The sequence below is a fragment of the Aedes aegypti genome, chromosome 3 (genome assembly GCF_002204515.2).
Source record: "Aedes aegypti strain LVP_AGWG chromosome 3, AaegL5.0 Primary Assembly, whole genome shotgun sequence".
Taxonomy (NCBI): Eukaryota; Metazoa; Arthropoda; class Insecta; order Diptera; family Culicidae; genus Aedes; species Aedes aegypti.
Window position 1 is genome coordinate 89,681,465 of NC_035109.1, and position 25,816 is coordinate 89,707,280.

Below are 25,816 nucleotides of genomic sequence, written 5' to 3' on the forward strand. Positions count from 1 at the left end.
TCGCACTCACTACTCCGTACCGCTATTGCTCGTTCACTCCTGCTTTCTCCGTTTACTTTCTAACAAAAAAATGAATTGGAAAACCGGAAATCTATCAAATTTGTTCTATGAATAAACTTTTCTGACCGATTAGTTTCTAACTGCTACTGTTTTTTTACATTACTCCTTATAAACGACTTACCCTATAGTTTTTTACTAGTTTTCAGTTTTTTGTTTGCTTCTCGCATTTTCTGGTTCGTTTTCTTCTTCGTATCGTTTACTTATTTGTTGTTTATTAAAGCGTATCTTCTTGTTCTCCTAATCTCGTAAGGTTTTTTTTCTCTAGAATTAACCTAAATGATGTTCCTCGCGGATGGCTAATATCGCTTCGTATGTGAGTGAAAGCTTAACTATTTCGAATCCGGAAGATGAAAAACTTTCTTCCGAGAAAGCACTTCAACTTCCATTTCGCACGGATATTGTGTTTGGTTAACCATCGAGACGTCGTACATGTCGTTGGCCTCCTATTTCAAGGGTTATAATAATGTAATGGTCATTTTTCGTTCGAGGCATTTGTATTTGTGTTTTATCCCGCGGTCCCCCGGAAAGCACACAAAACCCCAATCACTTCCGGTAAATTTCACTCCGGATTAAGAAAACACTCCGCATCGTCATATACCAGACAATTAGGTGTGGTCGATTGTATGTATACGAGTATGTGTGCGTGTATGTGAATGCGTGTTGGTGTGTGGGTTCTCGAGGCACACCTTCTAATTGTGTGATAAAGGGCTCGACGAGTAGGGGGGTCTTCTTGGAAGGACTCGGAAAGATTGGAAGGATGGTTGCTTACGGGTCTTGGGCTCTGCAGATGCTTTGACTGTGATCTCTAGCAGCTGTTTTCGTTCGAACTTTATCTTCATCGAGAAGGCGTATATGGGGCAGAATCATCGTTGCAATCGTAGCATTTAAATATTTGATTGGGGACACACAGCTGTAGTGCTGTTCGGGAATGGCGGCGAGGCTTGATTTGTTTTGCTCAAGAACCTTCTTGGAACGGGGTGGAAGCGGCTCGACAAAGAATAAGAGTTAATATGGTCGTACTACTGCCAGATAGAGGATACCTGGAAGCCGACTGAAGGTTGTTTTCGGAATGAATGTTTAATGAAGGTGAATTACTTCCAGCTTAAAGAGGGAAAGCGCGCGGAAATCAGAGCTACTGGCACGGGTGATGCGAATGGTTACTGCTATTTGTGGAATTAATGGGAATTTGTAACCTCACTTGGAGATTGACATCTAGGTCGAAGGGGACATAAAATAGTGGAAAACAAAATCTGGTGATATCGATTTCCACTATTTGATGTAGTACATGCTCTTAGTAATTCAACTAAATAAATTTCATAAAAGCTAAATCTAAACAGAGTTGAAAAAATAAATTATGGACGATATGGGTCATCCAAGAATTTTCTGACATAAAGGTCTTAAAATCTACGAGCATAATTTGTAACATATTGAAGAGTATCGAATTCGGTGCATGCTCAGAAATGTTTGAAGGATTAAACTGTGAGTTTTGATGATCACAACGGAAGTTTTAAGTCATCCAAGAACTTCTTGAAGGTTAGATCAACCTCCATAATAACTGATTGTTTGATAAACAGTACATACCCAGTAGATTCATATTATTAAGCTGGATGAATTGATGAGTTCAACGGGTGCTTTCCCCGACCAATGAATTACACAGAAATATCGTTTTACGAACTTCGTAAATTGAGTTAAGAGGATCCTATAGAATATAATTAATTGGAATGATAATCTTCGATCAAATTTACAATTTGAATTTTTGCTTTGTAATGTAGTTCACACATGTTTAGCTAGGTCATACCCTAAACTCCGGCATACTCCGGAATATTGTCTTCATATCTACAAGCGCGATCCATGAAACATTGAAAATCTTTGCAAATGCAAAGAAGTTCAAGGCATAATTTTCCTTCGATTGTGTTGTTGTATTGTTCTAATCGAACGGTGTTATTAGCCTGTTATTAGCCATTCAGGTACTTCCTGGAATATAGGTTCTTAGATCTTCATACACAATAATTGACATGTGGGTTTTTTATTACTACAGTGCATGCTCATAGGTCGTCAGTGAAGTAATAAAGTTATGCAAGCTAGGAATAATTTGTAGCCGAAAATGTTCGTGGACAATTTGGGTCATTAAAGAACTTTCTGAAATATAGTTCTTAGAATCTATGAGCGCAATTTGAAATCCATTGAAGAATTTCGAATCCAATACATGCTCAAAAAACATTGATGAATGTTATTGCTAATTTTGATAAATACACCAAAATTTCTAAACCATCCAAGATCTTTCGGAAACATAGCTGCTAAGATCTACGAGATCTACTAGCTAAGTAGAAGCTAAGGTCTGTAATACAAGGAGTCCTAAGAGAACCAAGAACATCAATACAAATCAATACATTACTGCGTTTACTCATATGAAGAGTTCAGATTGAGTGCCATAAATAAATACCATCAATATACAACTGCTTACGCATGTATATCCTGAAGCCTATACTCGTCTATATCACATGGAGTCCTCGGAGAACCAAAAATGCCCTGAAAAATGGAAAAATGCTAAGGTTGTTCCAATTTTAAAACCAGACAAAAATCCTGCAGAAGCTTCTAGCTATCGTCCAATCAGTTTGCTTTCCTCCATCAGTAAACTTTTTGAAAAGGTTATTTTGGACAGAATGATGGCCCACATCAACGAAAATTCAATTTTTGCCAATGAACAGTTCGGATTCCACCATGGACATTCGACCACTCATCAACTTTTACGTGTAACAAATTTGATCCGTTCCAACAAATCTGAAGGCTACTCTACTGGTCTTGCTCTTCTAGACATAGAAAAAGCATTCGACAGTGTTTGGCATGAAGGTTTGATTGTAAAATTAAAAAAACTTTAATTTTCCAACATACATTGTTAGAATAATTCAAAGTTATCTGTCAAATCGTACACTTCAGGTTAATTATCAGAACTCCAGATCTGAAAGACTTCCTGTAAGAGCTGGTGTTCCCCAAGGCAGCATTTTGGAACCAATATTATATAATATTTTCACATCTGACTTACCTGAGTTACCTCAGGGATGTCAAAAATCTTTGTTTGCGGATGACACAGGCCTTTCCGCCAAAGGACGAAGCCTGCGTGTCATCTGTAGTCGATTGCAAAAAAGTTTAGATATTTTTTCTTCATACTTGCAAAAATGGAAGATTTCTCCTAATGCTTCCAAAACTCAACTAATAATATTCCCACATAAACCAAAAGCTCTTTATTTGAAACCTTCAAGTAGACATGTTGTCACGATGAGAGGGGTTCCAATAAATTGGTCAGATGAAGTTAAGTATCTAGGGCTCATGCTAGATAAGAATTTAACTTTCAAAAATCACATTGAGGGCATTCAAGCCAAATGTAACAAATATGTAAAATGTCTCTATCCCCTTATTAATAGAAAATCAAAACTTTGTCTTAAGAACAAGCTTTTGATATTCAAACAAATTTTCAGGCCAGCCATGTTGTATGCTGTACCAATATGGACTAGCTGTTGTAATACCAGGAAGAAAGCTCTGCAGAGAATTCAAAATAAAATTTTGAAAATGATTTTGAGGCTTCCTCCCTGGTATAGTACCAATGAGTTACATAGAATATCCAATGTTGAAACATTGGAACAAATGTCAAATAAAATAATCAATAATTTCAGGCAAAAATCGTTACAATCTTCTATTGCCACGATTAATGCGTTATATGTTTAGGTAAAGCTAGGTTAAGTATATTCAAAGCGTTTTTTTCTCTTATAAGCAGGTGAAATCAACTCACCTGTAAAAAATCTGAACTGCTACGGCAAATGAAATGTAATATGTTGTTAACAAAATGTTAATAAAATCTTAGATTTGTTTTACCAAATTAGGATGATAGTTTTGTCTAATAACACAGAACACCTAGATATAAGAAATAATGAATGTAATGTGTAGAATAATACTAATAAAGAAATCAAAAAAAAAAAACAGAAATGCCCTTACAAATCAATACAATCCTCCGTTTACTTACATGAATAGTTAAAATTTTAAACCATAGCTAAATATCATCAATATACAACTGTTTACGATGCAGATCCAAAGGTTTTTTCGGATGGTTTAATTCGTAATAGACATGACAACCCTAGTTGTATAAAAACTATTGCTAAAGCACTAGTATACTTGTGCTATGTAGGGACCTTTGCATTATCAACGAATTATCTATAGACAATTGGTTACGTTGGTAGATCTTAAGACCTTTATTCATTAGAGACCAAGAGTACAGATTAATACAATACACCGTTTACTTGCATTAATGGATGGGGATCTTTGGAGTATTGAAACTGGCTTTAGAGTATTGAAAACTAACTTTAAATCACTTATGGTCGTAGATCCCAATGCCTATATTTCAGGAAATTTTCGGATGAACTAGAACACCTGTTGTTCTCATCAAGTTGTTAAAACGGGGACCTTGATGAAACAATTGTTTGTGGCGAAAAAAAAAACAAGTCCTAAATTCCAAGGAATTATTGAAAGACTTGCATTCATTTTGGCTAACTAAGAATCACAAAAGTCAATAATATGATAAGCATGCTTTTTATTCTTAGGAAACAAAATTTACTAAAATCCCGACCAGTTACAACCAAATTGTATCACAATAATATCAAAATATGTTACGAATAACAAATGTTGTCTTATTTTTGTTAGAAGACCTCTGAGTTGCTTGAGGAAGTTATAACACAATTGAAATAAAATCAGTTATAACAAAGGCTGTTTTAAACCTGTTTGAACTATAATCATAATTATAACACAATTTATTACAAAGATCCTGAAAGTTTTATTTCATGTTTCATGTTCATGTTTCACAACAAGTCAGTTATGAAATATAACACAATGAGCTATAATTTTGTTTACTCTATAACATAATGAGATAAATTTTTGTTTAAGTTATGATATATTTTGTTGCACTTTTGTTTAATGTAGAGGAAATTTTGTTATAATTTTTGTTATTTTAACTACTAGCCAGCCCAAATTAGAACATATTTTGTTACAAAAAAACGTCCTATCTAAGTAACAAATTCTGTAATAATTCAGTTGTAATTCGCTAGTCGGGATACTATCACTGAACCTCGTTTACGAACTGATTTAATTTACGAACCCCCGATCTAGTTCGTAACTTAAGGTTACAGTATACTACATTTCTGAAGGTCTTTTCAAAGTACAGAGTGATGATTTGCAGGAAGTAGTTCTTGGAATATACGTTTTAATTTCTACTAGCATAATTGGGAATTTCTCGACATTTTTTGACAAATTTGATGCAAACAAAAAACATATTCATGCGAAGTTTTGGTCATTCAAAATCTTTCTGGAACATATATCTTCCAACGTACGAAAAATATTTGTTGTCCATTGAAAAATTATGAATGTAGTACATGCTCAGAAAGCCCCAGAGAAATAATTTCCGTAATGTATCGAATAGATCGGAAGTGTTAGGTCTTCCAAACACTTTCGGAAGTATAGGTCTTCAGATCTACAAGTGTAATCATTGATTATCAGAGGCGCGTCCACGTTCAAAACCATGGGTAGGACAAACTTTGACAAATAGTTTTTGCACAGTGAAGCTAAGAAAAATGTTAACCCTTTGAATTCCTAATATGGAAATGGAAATTTACTATATTTAAGGGACGCAAATCCAAAGGACTTCAGTCGTTACCACAAGACTAAGCTTTCTGTCCTTACAAGGCGACTGAGTAATTTAAAAATAGGATATTAAAGACCTGTTTCCTGAAAAGGTACCTAAAAGGAATCAAAAAAGGCCGAAAAGTAAGCAAGAAAACAAAACCAAACCTGATAGGAGCCAGGAAATAAGAGTTTGATTCTTTTTTTGAGATTTATTTGTAACATTACGGCAAGTATTACTGCTCGTATTATTTACTGTATGTGTTTTTTCACGATCCAAGAATTTAATCAGAAATTATTTCAGGTATGTTCAGGAATTTCTAATGGAGTACATTTAGCTATTATTTCCCAAGGAATTTCTGTACGAATATTCGTAGGGAATTTCTTCAACAATTTTTCTCAGGATACCTCAAGAATTGAGCCAAGAAAAACCACAGAAAATAAAAATTCTTTGAGAAATTTTTCAAGAAAGTCTCCAAGATTCCTGGTCATCTAAAATTCGATCAATAACTTCTCCAGAAATGCCTCCAGGAGTTTCTAGGGATTCGCTATGTGCTATATGTCTTTCAGATTTCATGTAAGATTTTAACTAGAAATTCATCTGAAGATATCTCAGCAATTGCTCCAGAGATTCCTTCTGAGATTTCAACAGAAATTCCTCTACTAATTCTATGAGCTTTCCTCAAGTAAATCTTAAAAGTTTTATTTTCAGGAATTTCTAGGAATACGCCAAGAAAAAAAATCTGAAAAATAAATCCGTTAATTTTTGAAGAAAATCCACAAGCAACTTCTCATAAAACCTATATATGTTTTAAAGTCATCCTTAATTAACAAAGACCTCTGAAACAACTCCTGGACTTTAGGGGCAGTTTAAGAAGATTTAATAGATAATTGGCTGAGATAATCGAAATAAAAAATCAATTGAATCTCGGGATAGTATTTCTCAGGATTTTCTTAAAGAAATTTTTGAAAAAAATTGGACAGCATCTCGAAAGAAATTGTGCAGGAATATTGGAAAAACTACTTTAGTATTAAGTGGTATAAAAAATTAAGTTTACCCTCGAAGATTGCATGGGAATGTTTTGAGAAACATTTTAAGCAATATTTGAAAAACTACGAGGATAATATTTTTTAATACGAGAGAATAATTGAATGCAATGCAGGAAAAAAAAGAAATAAATTCGTTCGAAGAACCCATCAAGGAATTCCTTGGTCCCTGGGAGGAAAGGTGAATAAATTTTTGAAGGAACCCACATGAACAAGTGGAGAAATTCTTGCAGAATTTCTTGAAAAAAAAAATAACCCTAATCATTTCCAAAGTTTTTGAATTAACCTTTGTGAATTTCCTTGGAGAATCCAGTTGAAGGATCAGTGAAAAAATATCTGAAGGAAATTCTAGGATAATTTTGGAAAAATAATCAAAATAATGCCTGAGGAAAGGCAGTTGGTTTGGAGTCCTCATGAATTTTCTGGAGCAAATTCTGGAGAAATTCTTCTAATCGCTGGCAGAATTTCTTGGAGAGACAGAGAAATCTCTAGAAGAATTTCACGAAAAATCGCTCTATGAGACATTGAAGGTAATCTAAATGAAATCATTATGATAATTTCTGAAGCTTTTCATCGGGGAATCATAGACGAAATTCTTGAAGAGTCTGTTTAACCCGATATGGTCTACAGAACATACACAGGGTTGGTCGCTGATATTTTTAAGAAACCATTTATTGTTTCATTCAGAAATGTCATAGAGGATTGCTCCATTAGTTATTCTAACGGCATGTCACGCTTCACTAGGCATGAGAAACTTTGAAAAACCTCATCATGTCCTCCATTCTCCATAAGAATGAGTACGACATATGATAATTTATTTTTCTACTGTCTTACCTTCGACCTGTCCTACCCAGTTTTTTGTGTGTAGTTCATGTTCTACCTGTCCTTCCCACTTCCCGCGCCACTGTTGATTAAATTATACTTTTGAGAAACACTGTATGCCTTGTGCTCTAATGTATTTAAGCTGGTTTAGTTCAGTTGGGTTATTAAGCAGATTAAGTTAAGTTGATCTAAAGATCCAGCCTGGAATATAGATTGGGTCTTTAGATCGAAGTGCGAAATAAGTTACATTTTGTGTTCATGGTGATTCCAAGAAGTAATAGATTCAAGATGTGGCGACCTTTGTGGAGTTCTCGGTGGAAACTTTTGTTGTCTGTGAAGACCACTAGAAAGATCTTAGTGAAGGCCGATGTGGAGAATTTTAAGGAGGCCTCTATGGAGGTTTTTATGAAGCACTCACATTTTTATTAGGCACACTGGATCTTTGTAATTTGAAAAATAAATCAACAGGCAAGTAGTTATGTCATGGGTAAAGTTTGAACTTCATAAAGACTACATTGCATAAAATCATTGGAGGACCTAGAACATCATAACAACACAATACAATATTCCGTTACAACAATAAGTTTGTACACGAAAACAAAAAATCACCTAAATTTTGAGTTTACTTTACCCAAAATTAAGAATATCGATTAAACCGATTCAACACAAAATATCTCGGTATTAACTTTCTTCCACTCGAATGTTGTCAAACATAGAGAGAGCTGCATCTACCCAATGGGGCCAATAAGCTGAATTTGGGTAAATGCATTTTTCTTATGCTTGGGTTGAACGAACTCAATTCTGCGTTAAATCAACCCAAAATTGAGTATATTTTTCTTATGAGTTAAAGGCAAACGACCTAGTGGAGACTTAGAAAATTTAGCCAAAATTGAATAATTGGGCTTAACTACGGATTTGCGTTGAATCCCGTCTCCTTGATGTATGGATACCAGTGTGGAGACCAATGTAGAGAAATCTGTGAAAACAGTTGACTAAGCTAGACCTAATCAAGATAGGATTTCTGTGAAGCCAGCTGTGAAGATAGTAGGACAATATGGACGACAGCTAGGGAGACCCTTGCCTGCAGACAATCTAGATGGAATTGAAGTGTAGATCTGTGAAGACAGCTATGGACACCTCTGTGCAGTCTTGTGTGGAGTTTGTGAAGGCTGCTGAGCATACTTTAGTAGACTTTTGTGGGAACTTCTGTGGGAAATAAACCAATTTGTTGAGTAAATTAGTCTGATTCAAGATATAATTGAATTGGAGATCTATATGAAGACAGCTGTCAAGATAGTTCTGGAGTCCTCTGTAGAATCTTTTGTGAAGATTAATGTGAAGACCACTTCTTCTTCTTCTTTCTGGCGTTACGTCCCAACTGGGACAAAGCCTGCTTCTCAGATTAGTGTTCTTATGAGCACTTCCAGAGTTATTAACTGAGAGCTATCTTTGCCGATTGACCATTTTTGCATGTGGCATGTACGAAGATACTCTATGCCTTGGGAATCGAGAAAATTTCCTTTACGAAAAGATCCTCGACCAGCGGGATTCGAACCCACGACCCTCAGCATGGTTATGCTGAATAGCTACGGCTATCTGGGCCCCCCTACGAGTGAAAACTGTGAATACAACATTCCGTTTGCTTGTATGAAGGTTGAAGAGACTAAGTTGTTCGGATTTCTTCCACTAGTTGTATTGAAAAACAACCAATTATCAGCATACCAACATCAACATCAATAAATTATATAAACAATTGTGCTCCGATCGTGTAGCAACCTATAGAAACAAGAGAACAATTTACGAAATAATTTAGTTTACGAACTCCTGATGTTGTTCACATTTTTTGCCTTTGTTTTAGAAGTTTCATACCGCCTGGTTCTTTTGCTTGTTGTTCATAAATTGAGACTCTAGTGTGATACCAGTTATTTGATATCCGTTTGTTGGAGTCTAACGACAAGTTTTGAAGGCACCAATCTGACGTCAGTTTCAGTCTATTTCAGTTAAGATGATTTATGTATTTGACATTAAGTGGTTTTATGATGGTAACATAGAATTACTAGCTGACTCATTCTAAAATTCCCATACAAGAAGGTAACAAAAAAAAAAATAGATTTGAAATAAATTTGTTTAAAATCTCAAAATTGGTGGAGTCTAACGACAAGATTTAAAAAAATGGACATATTTAATGTCTAAATATTGCCTGATATTACTGCTAGATATCAGTGCTTAAAGTTACTCCGATCAAACATCATATACTTTATGTTGCAATTAATGAACATTTTCCAGTAGTTTCTATCATCTTGCAAAGATGTAACCATTTGACCTTCAACTCTAAATCGAATTAATTTGTTCTCTACCAAACCTGTCCATGACCTTACTATTTTTTTTCAACTGAAAACATCAGGATCATAGGAATAAAGAACAAAAATAAAATAGGTCGCTGCATGTGAGATCATGTATCTGTAAAGAAGTTTAAGGGCAAAAGGTTGAAAGAAAAAACGTCGTGTCGACTATTGCACTGAAACTCCTCATATAAGAAATATAGAGAGTTAAAAGGACAGGATCTATCACTAGTTTTCGAGTATCCCTTGAGCATTTTTCATAGCATTTAAAAAAATGTCATGAACTTTTTTTTATACACAAACTGAAGCACAACGTACAAGTTTTTACAAATTAATTCTATGTTTTGTTCAACAAAACTGAGACGATAAATCGCTGATCCAGAAGGTTTTTTTGGTATTCAATTGAACTGTTTTATTTTTGTATCAAAACAATGTTTGACTGGAAGGCTATCAAGTATGGAAGCATGGATCATCGGAGTCTTATGTTATATAACGAAGGTTTAATTTCGAGATTCTGACGAATGCATGTTTTCCGAAGTTATTTGATTCTGTAAACTCCCAAAACCCATCCAAGAGCCAAGATTATTACAGTATGGAAAAGTTCGAACGAAACCAGAGCTTTGAGATCCTTTGCAGCAAACACACCATCGATTCACTCACATGCTTCAGCGATCTCGCCATCCTATTCGATCACTAGTGTGGAAACATTCCCCTTCTATCTTACGTGACTACATAACTATCATTTTCTAATATAAAAACCGAATCCCGTATTTAACCTCCCGAAACTTAGCTTCCCAGTACGAAAAACTATACTTACGCTATGGCTTTTAGGTTGCGAACAGAGTTCCACCGAATCCATGACTCCACCTAAGCGAAGGAATCCTTTTGTTCGGCATTTAATTTCTAAATGGTAAAACTGCTATGCTTCTTTACAATCACTGAATGGCTCTGACGATGTGGGAACTTAACTTACTTACTACGTTGGAGAACCGGCGCCATTTCGAACCCTTTCCCCTCGCTTCTTAACCGCTAAGTGGGTGAAGAGTCACTTAAGACGATCGATGTTGTACTGGAACACGGAGAGACACCGACCACACATGGTAATGATGATCACTTATTTTAACGGGATGAATTGGTGCGTACGTTTGGAAACATAAATCTTTGCACAAAACTTAACGTTCACAGCTTCGATTTTCTCACAGTTGATTCGTTTTGGATTTTTTCTCTAAGTCACTCTCTCGCCCACACACACATTTGCACGCACGTGCACACGTTACGTGTCGTTCTGTGTCGTGCGCCGCACAGGTCGTCTTCAGATATCTTCACAATCACAATCGTTACTGTCGGTCGTGGCGGTACCTCGGTAGTAGCGAACGCCCTGCTCCCGATCGTACGTTATCCGGGATTTGCGCCTGGTTGAACTACTCGACCTCCCACCACCGGCAACACCTTCGTTACTACTGGTACTGCTGCCGGCCGTTGCCGTCGTACTCCCACAACCTTCTCCTTCAACGTCCTCTTGACCAGCACTGTCCAGAACTCCACCGCTGCTGCCTCCACTTCCGCTCAGTACACTACTCCCGGTGATGCTCTGTAACCGAGGCACCGCACTGTTCCTTCGACCTTCCCTACTGCTGGCACTGTCCTGCTGCATTAGCTGCAGAGGATGCGGCAACTGTTGGTATTGTTCTTGCTGTTGTTGCAGCTGTTGACAGGTGTGGCCCCGGAGATCCTCGCCACCGCCAACTCCGGCTCCCGTCCCGGCGTTACGTCCTCCTGCTCGGGCGTTTGGTCTCGCTTTCCGCCAGCGATCGCCAAACAGTTGCTCGAGATAATACCGTAGTCAGATCCTAGTTACCGTCGGAGCGTTCAGGAGCCTGTGGATGGAATTGGACGAATTAGTGTAGTTTACATAATGCATAAGTTTTTGGTTTATTTTTAATTTGAAGATTTCTTTACAACTTGATAAGTAAACATGTTAACACAGCAAAGATAAAAAAAGAATTAACATTACGCCATTACAGATACTTGGTCACTACAGATATTCCCCTATGTGGATTAGTAATTGGTACCGTGTAGAACGCCCAGTGAGCTGTTTTGAAATCAATTACTTCTATGATTACAGTTAATTTTTTGACAAAATGGCTGGAGCTTGATGGCAGTATAACGACAAATTTTTCAATTCAGATTTCTTCCACTAGGTGTGAGCATAAAATATTTTGTCAGCAGCTTTTGTCGGCATTACCACGCTCGTTTACAACAAGTGTGGTTTCCCAATCAGGGATTCCTGAAAGATTGTCGAATGGATGCTGGAAGTCAGTGTGGATCCTGGTATTGTATGTAGTATGGATCGTAGGATTTCAGGGTGAAACCTGGGATTTCAATGTTGATACTAGGATTCTAGTGTAGAATCTGGAACTCCAGTGAATATCCTGGTATTTCAGTGTGGATCCTGGAGTTGTAGTATGGATCATAGAATTTAAGTGAAGATTATGAGATTGTTGATCCTGGTACTCCAGTATGGATTCTGGGATTCCAGTTTCAATATCGACCCTGAGATTCCAGTGTGGTTGCTTTGATTCCAGTGCGGATACTGATATTAGAGTGTGGATTCTAAGCAGTGTTGTGAAAATCTCAATTTCTCATAACTCACGCTTGATAGGACTTTGTCTCCAGTGTGGATCTTGGGATTGCAATGAGGATGCTGGTATTCCAGTGTGGAATCTCGGATTCCAGTGTGGATCCTAGGATTCTAGTATGGGTCCTGGGATTTCAGTGTGGATCCTGGGATTTTTGTATCCAGAGTGGATTTTAGGATTCCAGTGTGGATGCTGGAAACCCAATGTGGATCCTGAAATTACAATGTGGATCCTGATGTTTCAGTCTGGATCCTACGGTTTCAATGTAAATCCCAGGATTCTAGTCTGGATTGTGATACTTCATTGTTTATTCACACTATTGTGGATATTGGGATTCCAATATGGTTTGTTGTATTTCAGTGTGGATCGCAGTTTGTCAGTGTGGATCATAGGATTCCAGGGTGCATATTGGTTCATGTCTTCTACGAAGTTATTCAAAATGACGGATGAGATAACAAAATGGCGACCACTTCCCATCCACCATAGTTTCTCAGCTGTTATACATTCGATGGGGATAATTTGTTGTGTTGTTTTAGGATCTTCTATTCGGTATGATGAAATTCAGCCGAGTTGGTGTAAAAACAACTTAGATATTGCTATGGGCGGGAAGTGGATGTATGAGGTCTGCCTGAAAAAGGTTGAAAATCATGAGTTAGGCGATCTTCCAAAGATTCCTGCAGGAAGTTTTCTACGAAAATCTACGTGGGTTTATCTCAAAGTTCAAGAATTTCGTTCAGGAGTTTAGGGTCGTAAGAATTCTTCCAGGAATCTTTCTTCGTCTATTCTTTCAGTCATTTTTACATGGATTCCTTCAAGAATTCATCTTCAGTTTCACTCAGGAATTTTTAAAGGGATTGTGTTAAGGTGATTATAAAACGAAACCAAACTTCGAATTTTCAAGAGCACAAGACGAGGGTATCTGACAACAGTTCACGTTAAAAACCAATCAATTTTCAATGCGGAGCACTGTTTGGTTCTCAAGTCTTGTGCTCTTGAAAATTTGAGGTTTGGCTTAAGAACTGTATCCAGGTCTTTTCCAGAAATTCTTCATGGAATCTTTCAGAAATATTTCTTTTTTTCCAGCGTTTGATCCAGGGATTACTCCTGCAGTTTTTACAAACGTTTATCATGTTATTTCTCAAGTGAAATCTTGATGAGTTTTCAAAAATTTCATACATCGTTGCACGCCTGACATAACTTCGAAACTCCATATAAACAAATCTAAACAATTTCAGCAGTGAATGTCAACAGTTAATTGAGCGTGATGAAAGAAGAACAAAGAAGGAGAATTTTTCGTGACAGACAAATATTTTAAATTTGAATATGCCATTGAAACTGCTCGACTGGTAGCAGGTATCTTTTGAGAATCTTGGTCACTATTTCAATTCGAGTCTTTATTGTTTAATGGATGATAGGGGTATTTTCGTATTCTCGCCCGTCTAAACCGATGCCGCTCTTTCTTTGTAATTTTCCCGAACATACGTACACAAATTACATGCCTGTCTGTTTAAATTTTTGCGCTGCTCAATCCTCTATTGATTCATATCGACAGACTTGTTCAAAACTTTGAAGGAACGTTTCTACAACGGTTTGAACATCTTATGTTATTGTGACTATCGTCGACAGCCTCTCCCATTAGAACTGCAGTCAAATCTGTTCGGCAACTCCAAATCAGCTGCATTTCGAGGCGTATTTATTTCAATTGATAATCTCGTCAGGGGAAGGCTGACAGAACGAGGATTGTTTTCATTAGTGTATTTTGATTGATAAATAGGGAGTTGGATCGTATTTGTGGCACTTTTGATTCACTTCGGCAGTTTTTTTAAAGCTTTGAAGCGCATATTTGGCCACAATATGCGTTGAGTTGAAGTGCTTCTTTTTGCAAAGTTTCAGCCGATACGACCGAGAAAAACCCCCCATGCCAAAGTAAACCATGGAAGTGCCCAAGTGGATCTGCAACCTACTATTAATTTGGCGTTTTAGTTTTTATTACCGACAAAAGTCGAATGATGCCGAAGCCGTAAATTACGCTATCTGAAGGATTTTTTTTGTCTATTTCAAAGGTTCTTGTACAATTACTTTTTTAAGCCTTAAAAGCCCGTGACAAGACTTGCGTGCCTCGAATGACTCGTTTTCAGAAACTAGCCAACTGAATCACGAACTTTTTGAAGCTACTTCAAGTGGAAGCCTGGGCCTAAAGACGGTATAATTCCTTGACCCTCTCCCTATTTTCTGGAGGGCGGATGTAGGCCTAATTTCAAGTAACCTTGATTATTTGAATATGACAACAACTAAAGATCATAGTTTTGCAGAGGTAAATCTTTCTGAGCTTTACTTATGTTATCAAAATAGACACATTTTGGCCGACAAGAGGCCCCAGAACAGGTTCTGGAAGTCCTGGAAACGTTGCAAGGGATTAACGATTCTTCTATCCTCTATAAGCCTATTAGGGGCTGTTCATTAACCACTTGGTCATTTTTCTGAATTTTCAGAACCCTCTCTCTTCTTCCTTGTGGTCAATAGTCCATACAAAAATTTTGAAATTAGTATGGACCGTGGTTATTGGCCAGACCACCGTCTCCCCTTATAAATGACCACGTGGTTTATGGATGGCCCCTTATGTGACACATATTCTTTGTTTTTAATTTCTGGCTTATCTAAAACTTGTCACACATAATTTCAGATTGATTATAACCATTCAAAAGGCACACAATAGGTCCAGGATACCCATACACACCAAACTTCATGGTTTCGCAAACAGTTCAGACATTTCAATGACTTCTGGCAAGTTTGGCCACCTTCCATACTTCAGGGAAGTGGACGCTTTTGAAAAAATTCTGAAACTTTCTTTGCGACACACTAAACACCATTGTTTGGCAAAACAAGTTCTATTCAATTACTTCTGAATTTTTATGTCGCAAGCAAAGCTTCAGAATAATTTCAAAAGTCATTCCCATGAGAGTAACTGCTATCCGTAATGGTTTCAGAATCAATTCTAAAGCGGCTTGTTTCTTGGTGATTGTCAATATCGCCACAAGTACAGAACAATGAAGTTTGCTGTGTCGCAAGAAAGGTTTCAGATTCATTTCGAAGGTAGTTACTACATTGAAAGCAACAGATGGAAATGAAATGTCTGTTAATGAGTTAAATCTGGGATGTCAGAAATATGGGTTCAGATTCTTGTCGAATGTGGCCACTTGCCTGAGGGCACCACATCCGGAGTACGCCAGTAGGTGTCAAATCTTGCCAGAAGTCATTGAAATTGCTACTAATGAACTTGTTATGCAAAATTATGAAGTTTGATGTGTCGCAAGAAAAGTTTTAGAATAATTCAGTGGTCACATAATTCGGTTGGCTAGTTTCTGAGAACGAGTCATTTGAAGCACGCAAGTCTAGTCCCGGGCTTTTGTGGGTTAATTCCTTCACCAATTCTCCCGAAAATTCCTCCAGCGGTTTTTTTTGACTTATCGGAGAAATTCCTCCAGAATAAACGCTAGAAGGTCCTTGTGCATTCCATCATTACTTATGCTAGTACTTTTACAGGGATCATACTGATAAATTTCCCAGAATTAACGCCGGATTATCTCTAGGAATTTGAATTGAATTTGATTTTTTTGAAAATATCTTTTCAGAGGTATGATGGCGTAGTATTTCACCCGGTAGTGCTTTCAGACATTTCACATCATCATTTCATCCAGGGATTTCTTCTGCGGTTTTTCCAAACATTTCTCGTGTAATTTCTCACCAACACATACAGCAGCATTTTTTCAAGTTACCCCTCCGATCATTCTTTCGTAATTTTTTCCACGCATTCCATCCTATATTTTTCAAGGAATTTCTTCAGTAAAACCTGCTGGATAATATTCAATTATAATTATTGGATTTATATTTTTTCCTATAATTATCTGAACAAGGAAGGAGTCCAAGAGCTGGTTCGAAGATCCTTAAAGGAGTTCATGAGGAATATCTACAGAAGCTTGATCAGAGCATACTTTAAGATTTCTTTTAGAAATACCTCACACATTTCTAAATAATTTCTAAAAAATTGCCTGAAGACACTTTCAAGGATTGCTGAATTACTTTTTTGAGAACTTCCATGAGAAATATATCATAGAAGGTTTGGAGGGTTTCATGAAAGAATCTTGGGAGCAATTTCTAAGAGTATTCTTAATGGAAATAATGGTTGAAATGTTTGATAAATGCAGAACAAAAAATTAAAGGAAATCCTAAGAAATGCCTAGAGGCATCTCTTGTAAAATTACTAGTTTAATACATGAAGATGTTCGAAAAAGATATCTCGGAAGAGAAATCTATGGGTGGATAACTGGATAAACTCCTGGAGGGTTTAAAAAATGTCTGAAAAAAAAATCTTTCGAGGAATGGAGGTGGAGCCGATGGAATAATTTCTGAGATGAACCTTATAAAATTTCAGGTTGAATTTATGATGCTATCCTTAGCAAAATATTTAGAGGAATCCCTTAGGAAGTCCGTAAAAGAATCACTAAATAAACATTTGAAAAAATATTCGGATCAATTTCATAAATAAACTTTATGCTAACTCCTGAATAAATTAGAGAAAATAAATCTTACAAATATTTTTAGGGAACCAGGCATTTTCGTTTGATATCTTTTTGTTTGTTTGGTCTCTTTTTGCCCCTTTTTGCTTCCTGTTTGGTCCCCTGCCGTAACGACTGCATGAATCTGCCTTTCGTTGATTGGAGCGGTTTTGGTCCGCTGTCAGGATACAACGAAGCCATCAATATCGGATACTACTTTGGCCCCTGCAGTTGAGTCCACTACTTTGACTGAGGAACTAGAATCGTTATCCACTGTCTGGTTGAAAATTATGTTTAATCCAATGCTAAGAAAATTAGCCATGTCTTTTCAGTGCAAGTTTTGAAAAATGTCACAATGTCAAGTAAAAAAATTAGTAGACAAAATTAAAAAAAAAGTGTTTGGTAAAATACCTACGACGTGAGATTAACTCATTGCCTTTCAAAAAAGCTACGTTCAAATGAGTTCCAATTAGGCGTCCATAGAGTTATGGACAAAACACTATTGTAGGTTTTTTTAGGTGATGACCCCAAGCTTTTGCACGGGAGTTTAGTGCAATGAGCTACCGAAACATGTAAATTGAGAATGGTTGGTTCTATGTACAATGTAGTGCTTAAAAAACAAATGCTCGGAAAACTTAGGCATAGAGTGCTTTCATGCTTTAAACGTGATATACAACTGCAAGAATTAACTATTAATAAAGTAAGTTCACAACCCGAGCAGGGGAAAAAGCTTAATAATTGAAAAATTTTATTTTAATTGAATAGATATAAGAGATAACAGATCTCGAAATGATAAATAAAATTAACTTCTGGAATAACAATGACATATCATATTTAGCTTTTGTAAGATCTAACCAAAGCTGCGAGCTATTCAATAGATCTGCATACATCATTTTTTGATATGGCTCAGAAGTTCCAGGAACAACATTTTGATATTATTTTCAGAATTTTTATTTCTTATGTCAATCAAATCAATATCACGTTTTGATCGTCTGAACTTCCCTTCTACTCGAAAATTGATAACTCTGAAGGTGCTCATAGAACATTGAGATGCATTAAAGTTTCCACGGCTTCTGATTTTTTTTTACCAAATTAGGATGATAGTGTTGTCTAACACAGAACACCTAGATATAAGGAATGAATGTAATGTTTGAAATTATTTTAATAAAAAACTAAGAAAAAAGTTCTGGTACCTCGCTAAGCCAAATCAGTCAAGAGCAAGCTTTTCAAGTCACACCTAGTGAGTTAAATGGACCGATAGCCATAGTTTAGAAATTTTACATTGTTTTTCAAAACAATGACCGACCTGCATATTATCTGGTCTTCTTTGTATTAGTCAGAGGGCTACATATTGCTATCCCCAGTGTGGGAAAGACAATACGTGCCACAAATTAATGCCCATTCATGGAATACACTGTTTGATTGTCCACGTGGTTCCAAGGACACTGACAACTATTTGGTTGCGGTCCTGTCTAGCTACGTGACATGACTCTAGGTCGTAGTCGGGTGGTCGCATCGCGTGCTCCATCAATTGCGACCTATTGCGATGTACACTTTGGTACAAAAGTTTGGGGTCACCCTCTGAAAACCATATTTAAATGATTTGCCATTATATCTGTGTCATACGTCTAAGGGCTTATTCACAAATTTCATAACGCTGAAGGGGGTGGGTGGGTGTCCTCACGGTGTTACGGCCCATACAAAATCTGAACAATATTCATACAAAAAGCGTTACGAAGGGGTGGGTGGGTGTCTAAAATGGTCATTTTCAGCGTTATGAAATAAATGAATGAGCCCTAATTGAAACTCTTTAAAGCTCATTCAAAAGACAATGAAGTAATCTTAGTTCATGGGTTGTTTCACCAAAACAATTTTAAATGTCATTTACACAATTTTTACTTGATGTCGAGACATTTTTCAAAAAATACATACACTGAAAAATCGTATCTCATATTCTCAGATTTGGTTCGACTTCAATTTCAAATCAATGCGTCATTAGAACCGTAATCCTATATGTTTTGAAGAGCTCTTGCAAAATTTTAGCGTGCAAATCTCTGAAGCATTTGAAATCAATAAGACAGTCATCCAAGTTATCTTGCATCTTAAGTGGTGACCCCAAACTTTTGCACGGAAGTATACGTAGTGGGTTCAACTCCGTGTAAAGTGTGCACCTAGGTATGTTTAATTCAGTTGTTTTCGGAACCGTGAAACAGTATGAGATGGTAGTGAGACGAGGCTTGTGCTTGTGACACAATGACAATGGTTGTTAGGGTTCGCCCTCTGAACGCCGGTAGTGTACATCAATGTGTGCAAACAATAATTGACATTTTACCGGACGAGGAAACTAATTAATGTCGCTTTATGGGTCTCAATTTGTAGCCGCGGCCGTGTGTGTGTCTACGTTACGGGTCATTGCACATTTATGTTGGTTCGACTACGCGTGGGAATTGTTTCCGGCAGATTTTGGGTAAACATGCGTTGGTTATCTCGGTCGTTTGCAATATCCTGTTCGCACACAATAAAAAAGTAACAAAATTCTGATTCGATCACTCTGTTTTTAGTCTAAATTAAATTTTAGTAGTTTGCAATACAATCTATTGTACAGTGTAGATTCTTCACCTAAAGAACGATGTAAACAGTCATTACTCTATTACCGTCCTACATCGGGGGATAGCTGTAGTTTGCCATGCAAATATGCTTACCATCCTTACTCTTCTGAAAAACTTCCAAACTCACCTGTAGGTAGGCGCCTTACTGTCGAACTCGCTCAGCTCGTAGTTGTTGTTGCCGTTTATTGTCTTGGTCGCGCCGGCCGTGGAAGACAGCAGCGAAGTATTATTATCCTCCACTATCAGGGCACAGTTCGAGTTGGTATCGGATTCACACCCGCCACATCCGGGAACTCCGCCTCCTCCCCCTCCCCCACTTCCGCCACCGGAAGTAGCTCCACCACTCCCACTCCCACTTCCGCAGACGTGCTGCTGCTCGTTGATACAGGTGTACAGCTGTTTGTGCTTGAGCAGCTTCGGGGTGTTCTCCTGCTGGGTGTTCAGCAGCGATTCCCGCTCACTTTCCGCAGCCTCTATCCGCGTCCGCTCCCGATCTCGATTGCCCACTTTTGGCTCGGCGTGGATTCCCCCGTTGATCGATGTACTCGTTACCTGCTGCAACAAGGTAAACTAGATATTTCAAGATTCAATTTGAACCGATTTGGTCCAGGTGAGGCAGCGTGCGTATTTTCAAAATCAGCAGCGTGTGTGTCAGCGTTTCAATCCAGGAAGAGAGAAAAAGGAAAAAAATGTGCATAAAACTTTAGCGTTATTAGAAGCAGTGCTGTTTAAGATATTCTTGGCCTTTTACGAAAGTGAATTTAGAAAAACTCCAACCATGTTAGTAGACCGTCCCTTATTTTTGGAAAAAAGCGAAATGCTGTAAGTTTACCTTTGTAAAGTGCACATTTTGTTGAGAATAAAACAGGTTAAATTTTGAGGTACGTACGTTGATGTTAAGTGGTCCCCAACGGCCCTGGTACTAGGTATAGGCGACCCCTGTGCGAAAAATAGAGCTCGCTGCTCTAGTGCACGCAGAGAGACATCAGTTTTCCAAATGCATATTTCGCTGGAAAAATCGAATGATTTTGTGTGTTTTCTAGGCGTACTATGAAGTAAAGACTTGAAACTTGTTGTTAGACTACACAAAACGTATATCCGTCTGAGATATCATTGTGGGAAAGCGTTGAGAGTGAAATTCAGCTACTAAGGGGTCCATTACTAGTATTGAAACCCTACTTAGATAAATTGCTCCAGACTTTCATGTAAAAATATTGTGCAGCGGTAAAAAAAAACCCTATGAGATACTAGTGCGACCAAAGGGGACTGTCTACTGAGGGTATACCGATCCTATTTTCCTAGTATTTGTGTTTGTTATCTCAAGGAGCATTGATAATTTAAATAAATTTTCATTGCACAAAACACGATATTAGTTTGGCCTACCGTGCTGATTTAGCAGGACATGTCCTGATATTTAATTTGGATTTGAAGCGTCGATTGATTTTTAATATTTGGTGACTGATTTTCTGATAAGTAGTATTCTATCTATCTATATAAATAAAAATGGAATGGTGTTTGTATGTCACGAAATGGCTTACGAACGGGTCAACGGATTTGAATGATTCTTTCTCAGTTTTGTTCGTCAGGAATCTATGACAAAAGGTCGAAGGACAAAAGGTCGAATGACAAAAGGTCGAATGACAGAAGGTCGAATGGACAAAAGGTCGAAGGGACAAAAGGTCGAATGGACAAAAGGTCGAATGGACAAACGTCGAATGGACAAAAGGTCGAATGACGAAAAAGGTCGAGTGGACAACAATTTAGGAAGAACAAAAGGCTATACTCTTTAGATAAAAAAGCAAGCTATCACAAGCGCTACAGCTAAAATAGACGCGCATATTTTCAGAAAGACCATACTGAGGGAGGTTCAATTTCAGCTGGTCAACGATCTTTTTGGGGTGAAATTTTGTTAGACTTTTCAGGTCGTAGTGCATCCAGAGTTACTGTGTACGTGCTGTAGCCTTATGTGCAAGAGCCACATTCCTTTCATGCTCACCCGTGCACTGTACATTTTGAGACCTATGTTGGTGTTCCTTGCTTTTTTAGGGTAATTTATCAATGCGTCTCATGCGCTTCGTCACATACGTTGTTCAAAAACAGCACAATAATTGATGTGAAGACAAAATTTTAAAACGAGAATCGAAATTGTAGCTTCCGGATCGCGCGTCTTCGAGCGTACCATGTAGACCATCTAGACACCTGTATAATAAGGTAAAAATAGCTGTAGAGACTCTTCGTTACTGAGCAGTTGTTTTACAACTTAGATACCGATTGCTAGCGTAGCACCGAGCAGCGCATGTGTTGAATCTACCCTAGCGCGCGCTTTCAGAATTTTTGTGAACGCAGCACACTACGATTCAGATGCGTTGAAAGGCGGTTTGGTTGGAGACTCGTTAGTTCATTTATGTTCTCCTGGTAATTATGTAACTCTAATTGCATCGAAGTGCATGGCACTTGATGTGCTCTGTGTTGGGATGCCGAGTGCTGGAATGCAGTAACTGTGGCTGTCATTCAGATTATACTGGAATTATAGCACCTATGGCGTGCCGCCATGAGTTGACTGCAGAGCAGAGGCTTCGCTCTGCGGAGGCTGGTTTCCTGTTCCTGTTCAAGACGGCTAGGAGAAGCAGTTTGCCTTGGCTTTTTCTTCTGTATATGATAAAGTGTTGCATCGGTTCGGGTTGCAGATCATCTCCTAATAAAAAGCATGATGCACAAATGCAAAAATGATCAAAATATCAGAAAAGCTCTCAATATATGCTAGTGTAGCTGAGAAGCAGACTCTACCCTAGTTGGGACCTAATTCCAGAAAGAGGATGATTATTTTTCCCTGATGCTAATTTAAATCAGTCGAAACCAACAGTCAGATAAAATTCTAATGCATAGCCCTAAAACAGCAAAACTTCATAAGAAGGAAAATCTTTTGTTAGAAATGCAATTGAAATGCTTATAATCTCTGTAAAGTATGAAGAACAGCCTGTATTAAAAACATACAGGTAAGATGTAAAAGTGAAATCTATGAAGAACGGTCGATTATAAAAGAAGGAATAACCGTCGATACAAGTGTCTACAACAGTATAAAACCACTATAATGTATAACTCCAAAAGAACAGCCAATGTTTCAAAGAAGGACAAATCTCTATTGAAAATGTATCAAATAAAAAGCTAATAATAATTACTTTATGCTTTAGAGTATCAAAATAATTACAACCGACATTCAGAAAATGAATCTTTTGTTTGGCAAATAATAGCACTAATACAAATTATTGCCCAAACGATAGTTCTGAAGAACAGCTATCATCTAAAAGAAGGAAAAACTTCAGATGAGAATGGAGGAATTTGTGATTAAAATGTTAGCAACTGAATGTACGATAATCCTTTCAACGGTACAATTTGGACCTTTCGTCCATTCGACCTTTTGTCCATTCGACCTTTTATCCATTCGACCTTTTGTCCATTCGACCTTTTGTCCATTCGACCTTTTGTCCATTCGACCTTTTGTCCCTTCGACCTTCTGTCCCTTCGACCTTCTGTCCATTCGACCTTTGTCCTTCGATCTTTTGTCATTCGACCTTATGTCCTTCGACCTTTTGTCCTACAACCGTTCGTCAGGGGTTCCTACGTGTTCGTGTGTATAAAAATCCCAGGATATTCACCGGGAAAGTTGAAAAAACGAGCGCGAACGAAACTGTCATTTTATATGGGACGATCAAAAGCGTTTCTCAACAGCCTATTTGATGGCAAGACGAAGTTTGCCGAGACAACTAGTATCTATATAAATAAAAATGGAGTGGTGTTTGTATGTCACGAAATGGCTTGAGAACAGGTCAACAAATTAACGCAAGTTTTTCACTGTTGCACTTCACAAGGGATGCGACGTGTTCGTGTGAGGAAAAAGTTCGGAAAAGTCTTCGGAATAATCGGGAGAATGGGAGAAGACTAAGGAATCATGTATTGCATGGTGGATTTCTTGACGTTTTCCAACAGCCTACTTGATGGCAAGACAAAGTTTGCCGGGACCACTAGTTTAACTAAAAAAAACAACATTTCCATTCTTACCATAAATGTTTGATATGAATAATTTCAATAAGACTATGATCCATTAGCTGTCTCTGCAGAAATATGATGATTTATGAACAAACCTCTTAATATACAGTGGATCGCCATATATAGCGTACTTATGGACGGAAAACATCAAAAATATAACCACGTAACCCTTGAAGGACCCCTTACAGTCTATTATATATATTGTTTTTTATTCTGAACATAAGATCTAGCAGATCTACAGATTTTTCACTCAATTCTAATTAATTTTATGATTATGTAAGCAAAAACGGTATGATTATAACGAAAGCATAGAATCTGTTAGATCGTACATCCAGAATAGACGAATTCCATGTCATGGTCAGTCACAGAACTCGACCATTCATGCGTCATTCGTGTTCAAGTATTTTCCATAGATATATTGATAATTTTAACTCAACAATAACTTTTGAATATCATGACAAATCTTCGAGCTTTTTGGTGGAATACCTATCAGTCAGTAAAAAAAAAAAATAGATATCCCAGCAAGCCGCGCGCGCGGGCAGACGTGTTCGAAATCAACTATCACGTTTTTTCCTCTTCTCCGTCAGCCGAATTGCAGGCTGACGAGTTTGTAAACCGGCTGGTGCAAGAACGAATTTTCAATGGATTTATATTTTTACTATTAGAACTAACGCTACGCCAGTGTTATAACTGGTTCATTAGTGTTTCGTGAAAAAATAATTTGATTGCGCGTCGAAATTTCGTTTCGGCTGGTGTAAGTGAAATTCCAAATTAGTACTTATTTTCATATAAAGAAAACCTGTATAGTGCTGCCCGGTAAGAATTAAAAATATAATTGTGTTAACAGTGAACATTAGTCAAATAACAATTCTGGAAGAAGCAAAGAAAAGTCATGTTATATTCCTATTCCTAATTAATATTCTAATGGTGCCACTCGTGATAGAAACTGTAAAGTCACCCCTTTGGATAGCAAAATCGACTTGGCGCTTAAGCCAATGCTTTTGAGCCAGGGCACAAGGGAGAAATACCTGTGTCCCATCCCAAGAAAAGGAGAACCAACACATGGGGTGTGCATTAACTTTCTTAGCAACACCGCTCCCAACGATTTTATCTATCTCCCTGAAATGAAACGGTTGGTACGGTTGTCCCCATTTGTTCAATTAAATATTCAAATATTTGCGTTTATCACGTTATTCATACGTCATAATTTTTATAGTCGTATTGTAAATGAATTATCTTCAAACCCAAGTCTGCACAGTGGGCCTAGCCATCTTAATATTTGTACCATATCAAGGATATGCTGCAACTATAAATGCTGACAAGAAAGTACGGGGAGAAATGGATGCTATTCAATATTGGCTGTGCAAGTACTTTGAATAGAATTAGAATAGAATGGAATACCTAAAGGTAAAGGAAAACTGAATTTAGTACTACAGTGAGGACCCGATTTTGTCAGCCCCTCGATGAATTTTAGACTGACAAAATGGGGAACCTGACAAAATCGGGTCATTTTATTTTGTTCCTGTTTTTCAAATTTTTATGTGTTACATGGTTACATAGACTTTTAGGAGGGCGATGGACATAGGCGTAGCCAGTTTTTTTATCAGGGGCTCCCCCCTCCCTTATATTGGTAATATCAATTTTTAACACTTAATAAAAGGCATTGTCATTGCCCCCTCTGAGTACGCCCATGCCTGTATGACATCAAACATCATCATCAATTTGAATGTAAACGTGGTATAACATGACGATAACAATTTTTTGACAAATTTAAAATAGGCTGACAAAATCGGGTCAAAAAGCTGACAAAATCGGGGGTAGACAAAATCGGGGGCAGACAAAATCGGGGGCTGACAAAATCGGGTCAGTACTGTATACTATTTATTTTCAACTAGATTTATATCCTTTGACAGATACACGTATTTCGACCTGAACTGTCCTCAGGGTTGTTTACTAGACTCTACTTGAAATTCATCGTATTTTCAAAAGTGGAAAATTTGGAAAAGTGTAGTTTCATATTTTATGTGTAG

The 25,816-nt window shown here is 37.4% G+C and overlaps 1 protein-coding gene across 3 annotated transcripts in view; it reads right to left on the bottom strand.

The window, feature by feature from the left end:
* Positions 1-10,849: 10,849 nt before the first annotated feature.
* LOC110677676 overlaps positions 10,850-25,816 on the bottom strand; it is a 258,589-nt gene continuing 243,622 nt past the window's right edge. Inside the window, exons 12-13 of one of the 3 annotated variants that reach the window (XM_021848674.1) lie at positions 19,867-20,291; positions 10,850-11,812 (exon numbers count right to left, since the gene is read on the bottom strand). In XM_021848674.1, the coding sequence (XP_021704366.1) occupies positions 11,779-11,812; positions 19,867-20,291 (459 nt within the window). In that variant the 3' untranslated portion in view covers positions 10,850-11,778. Of the gene's footprint in view, positions 11,813-19,866; positions 20,310-25,816 lie in introns of all 3 variants that reach the window. The other 2 variants (XM_021848673.1, XM_021848672.1) reach the window with 2 other exon arrangements.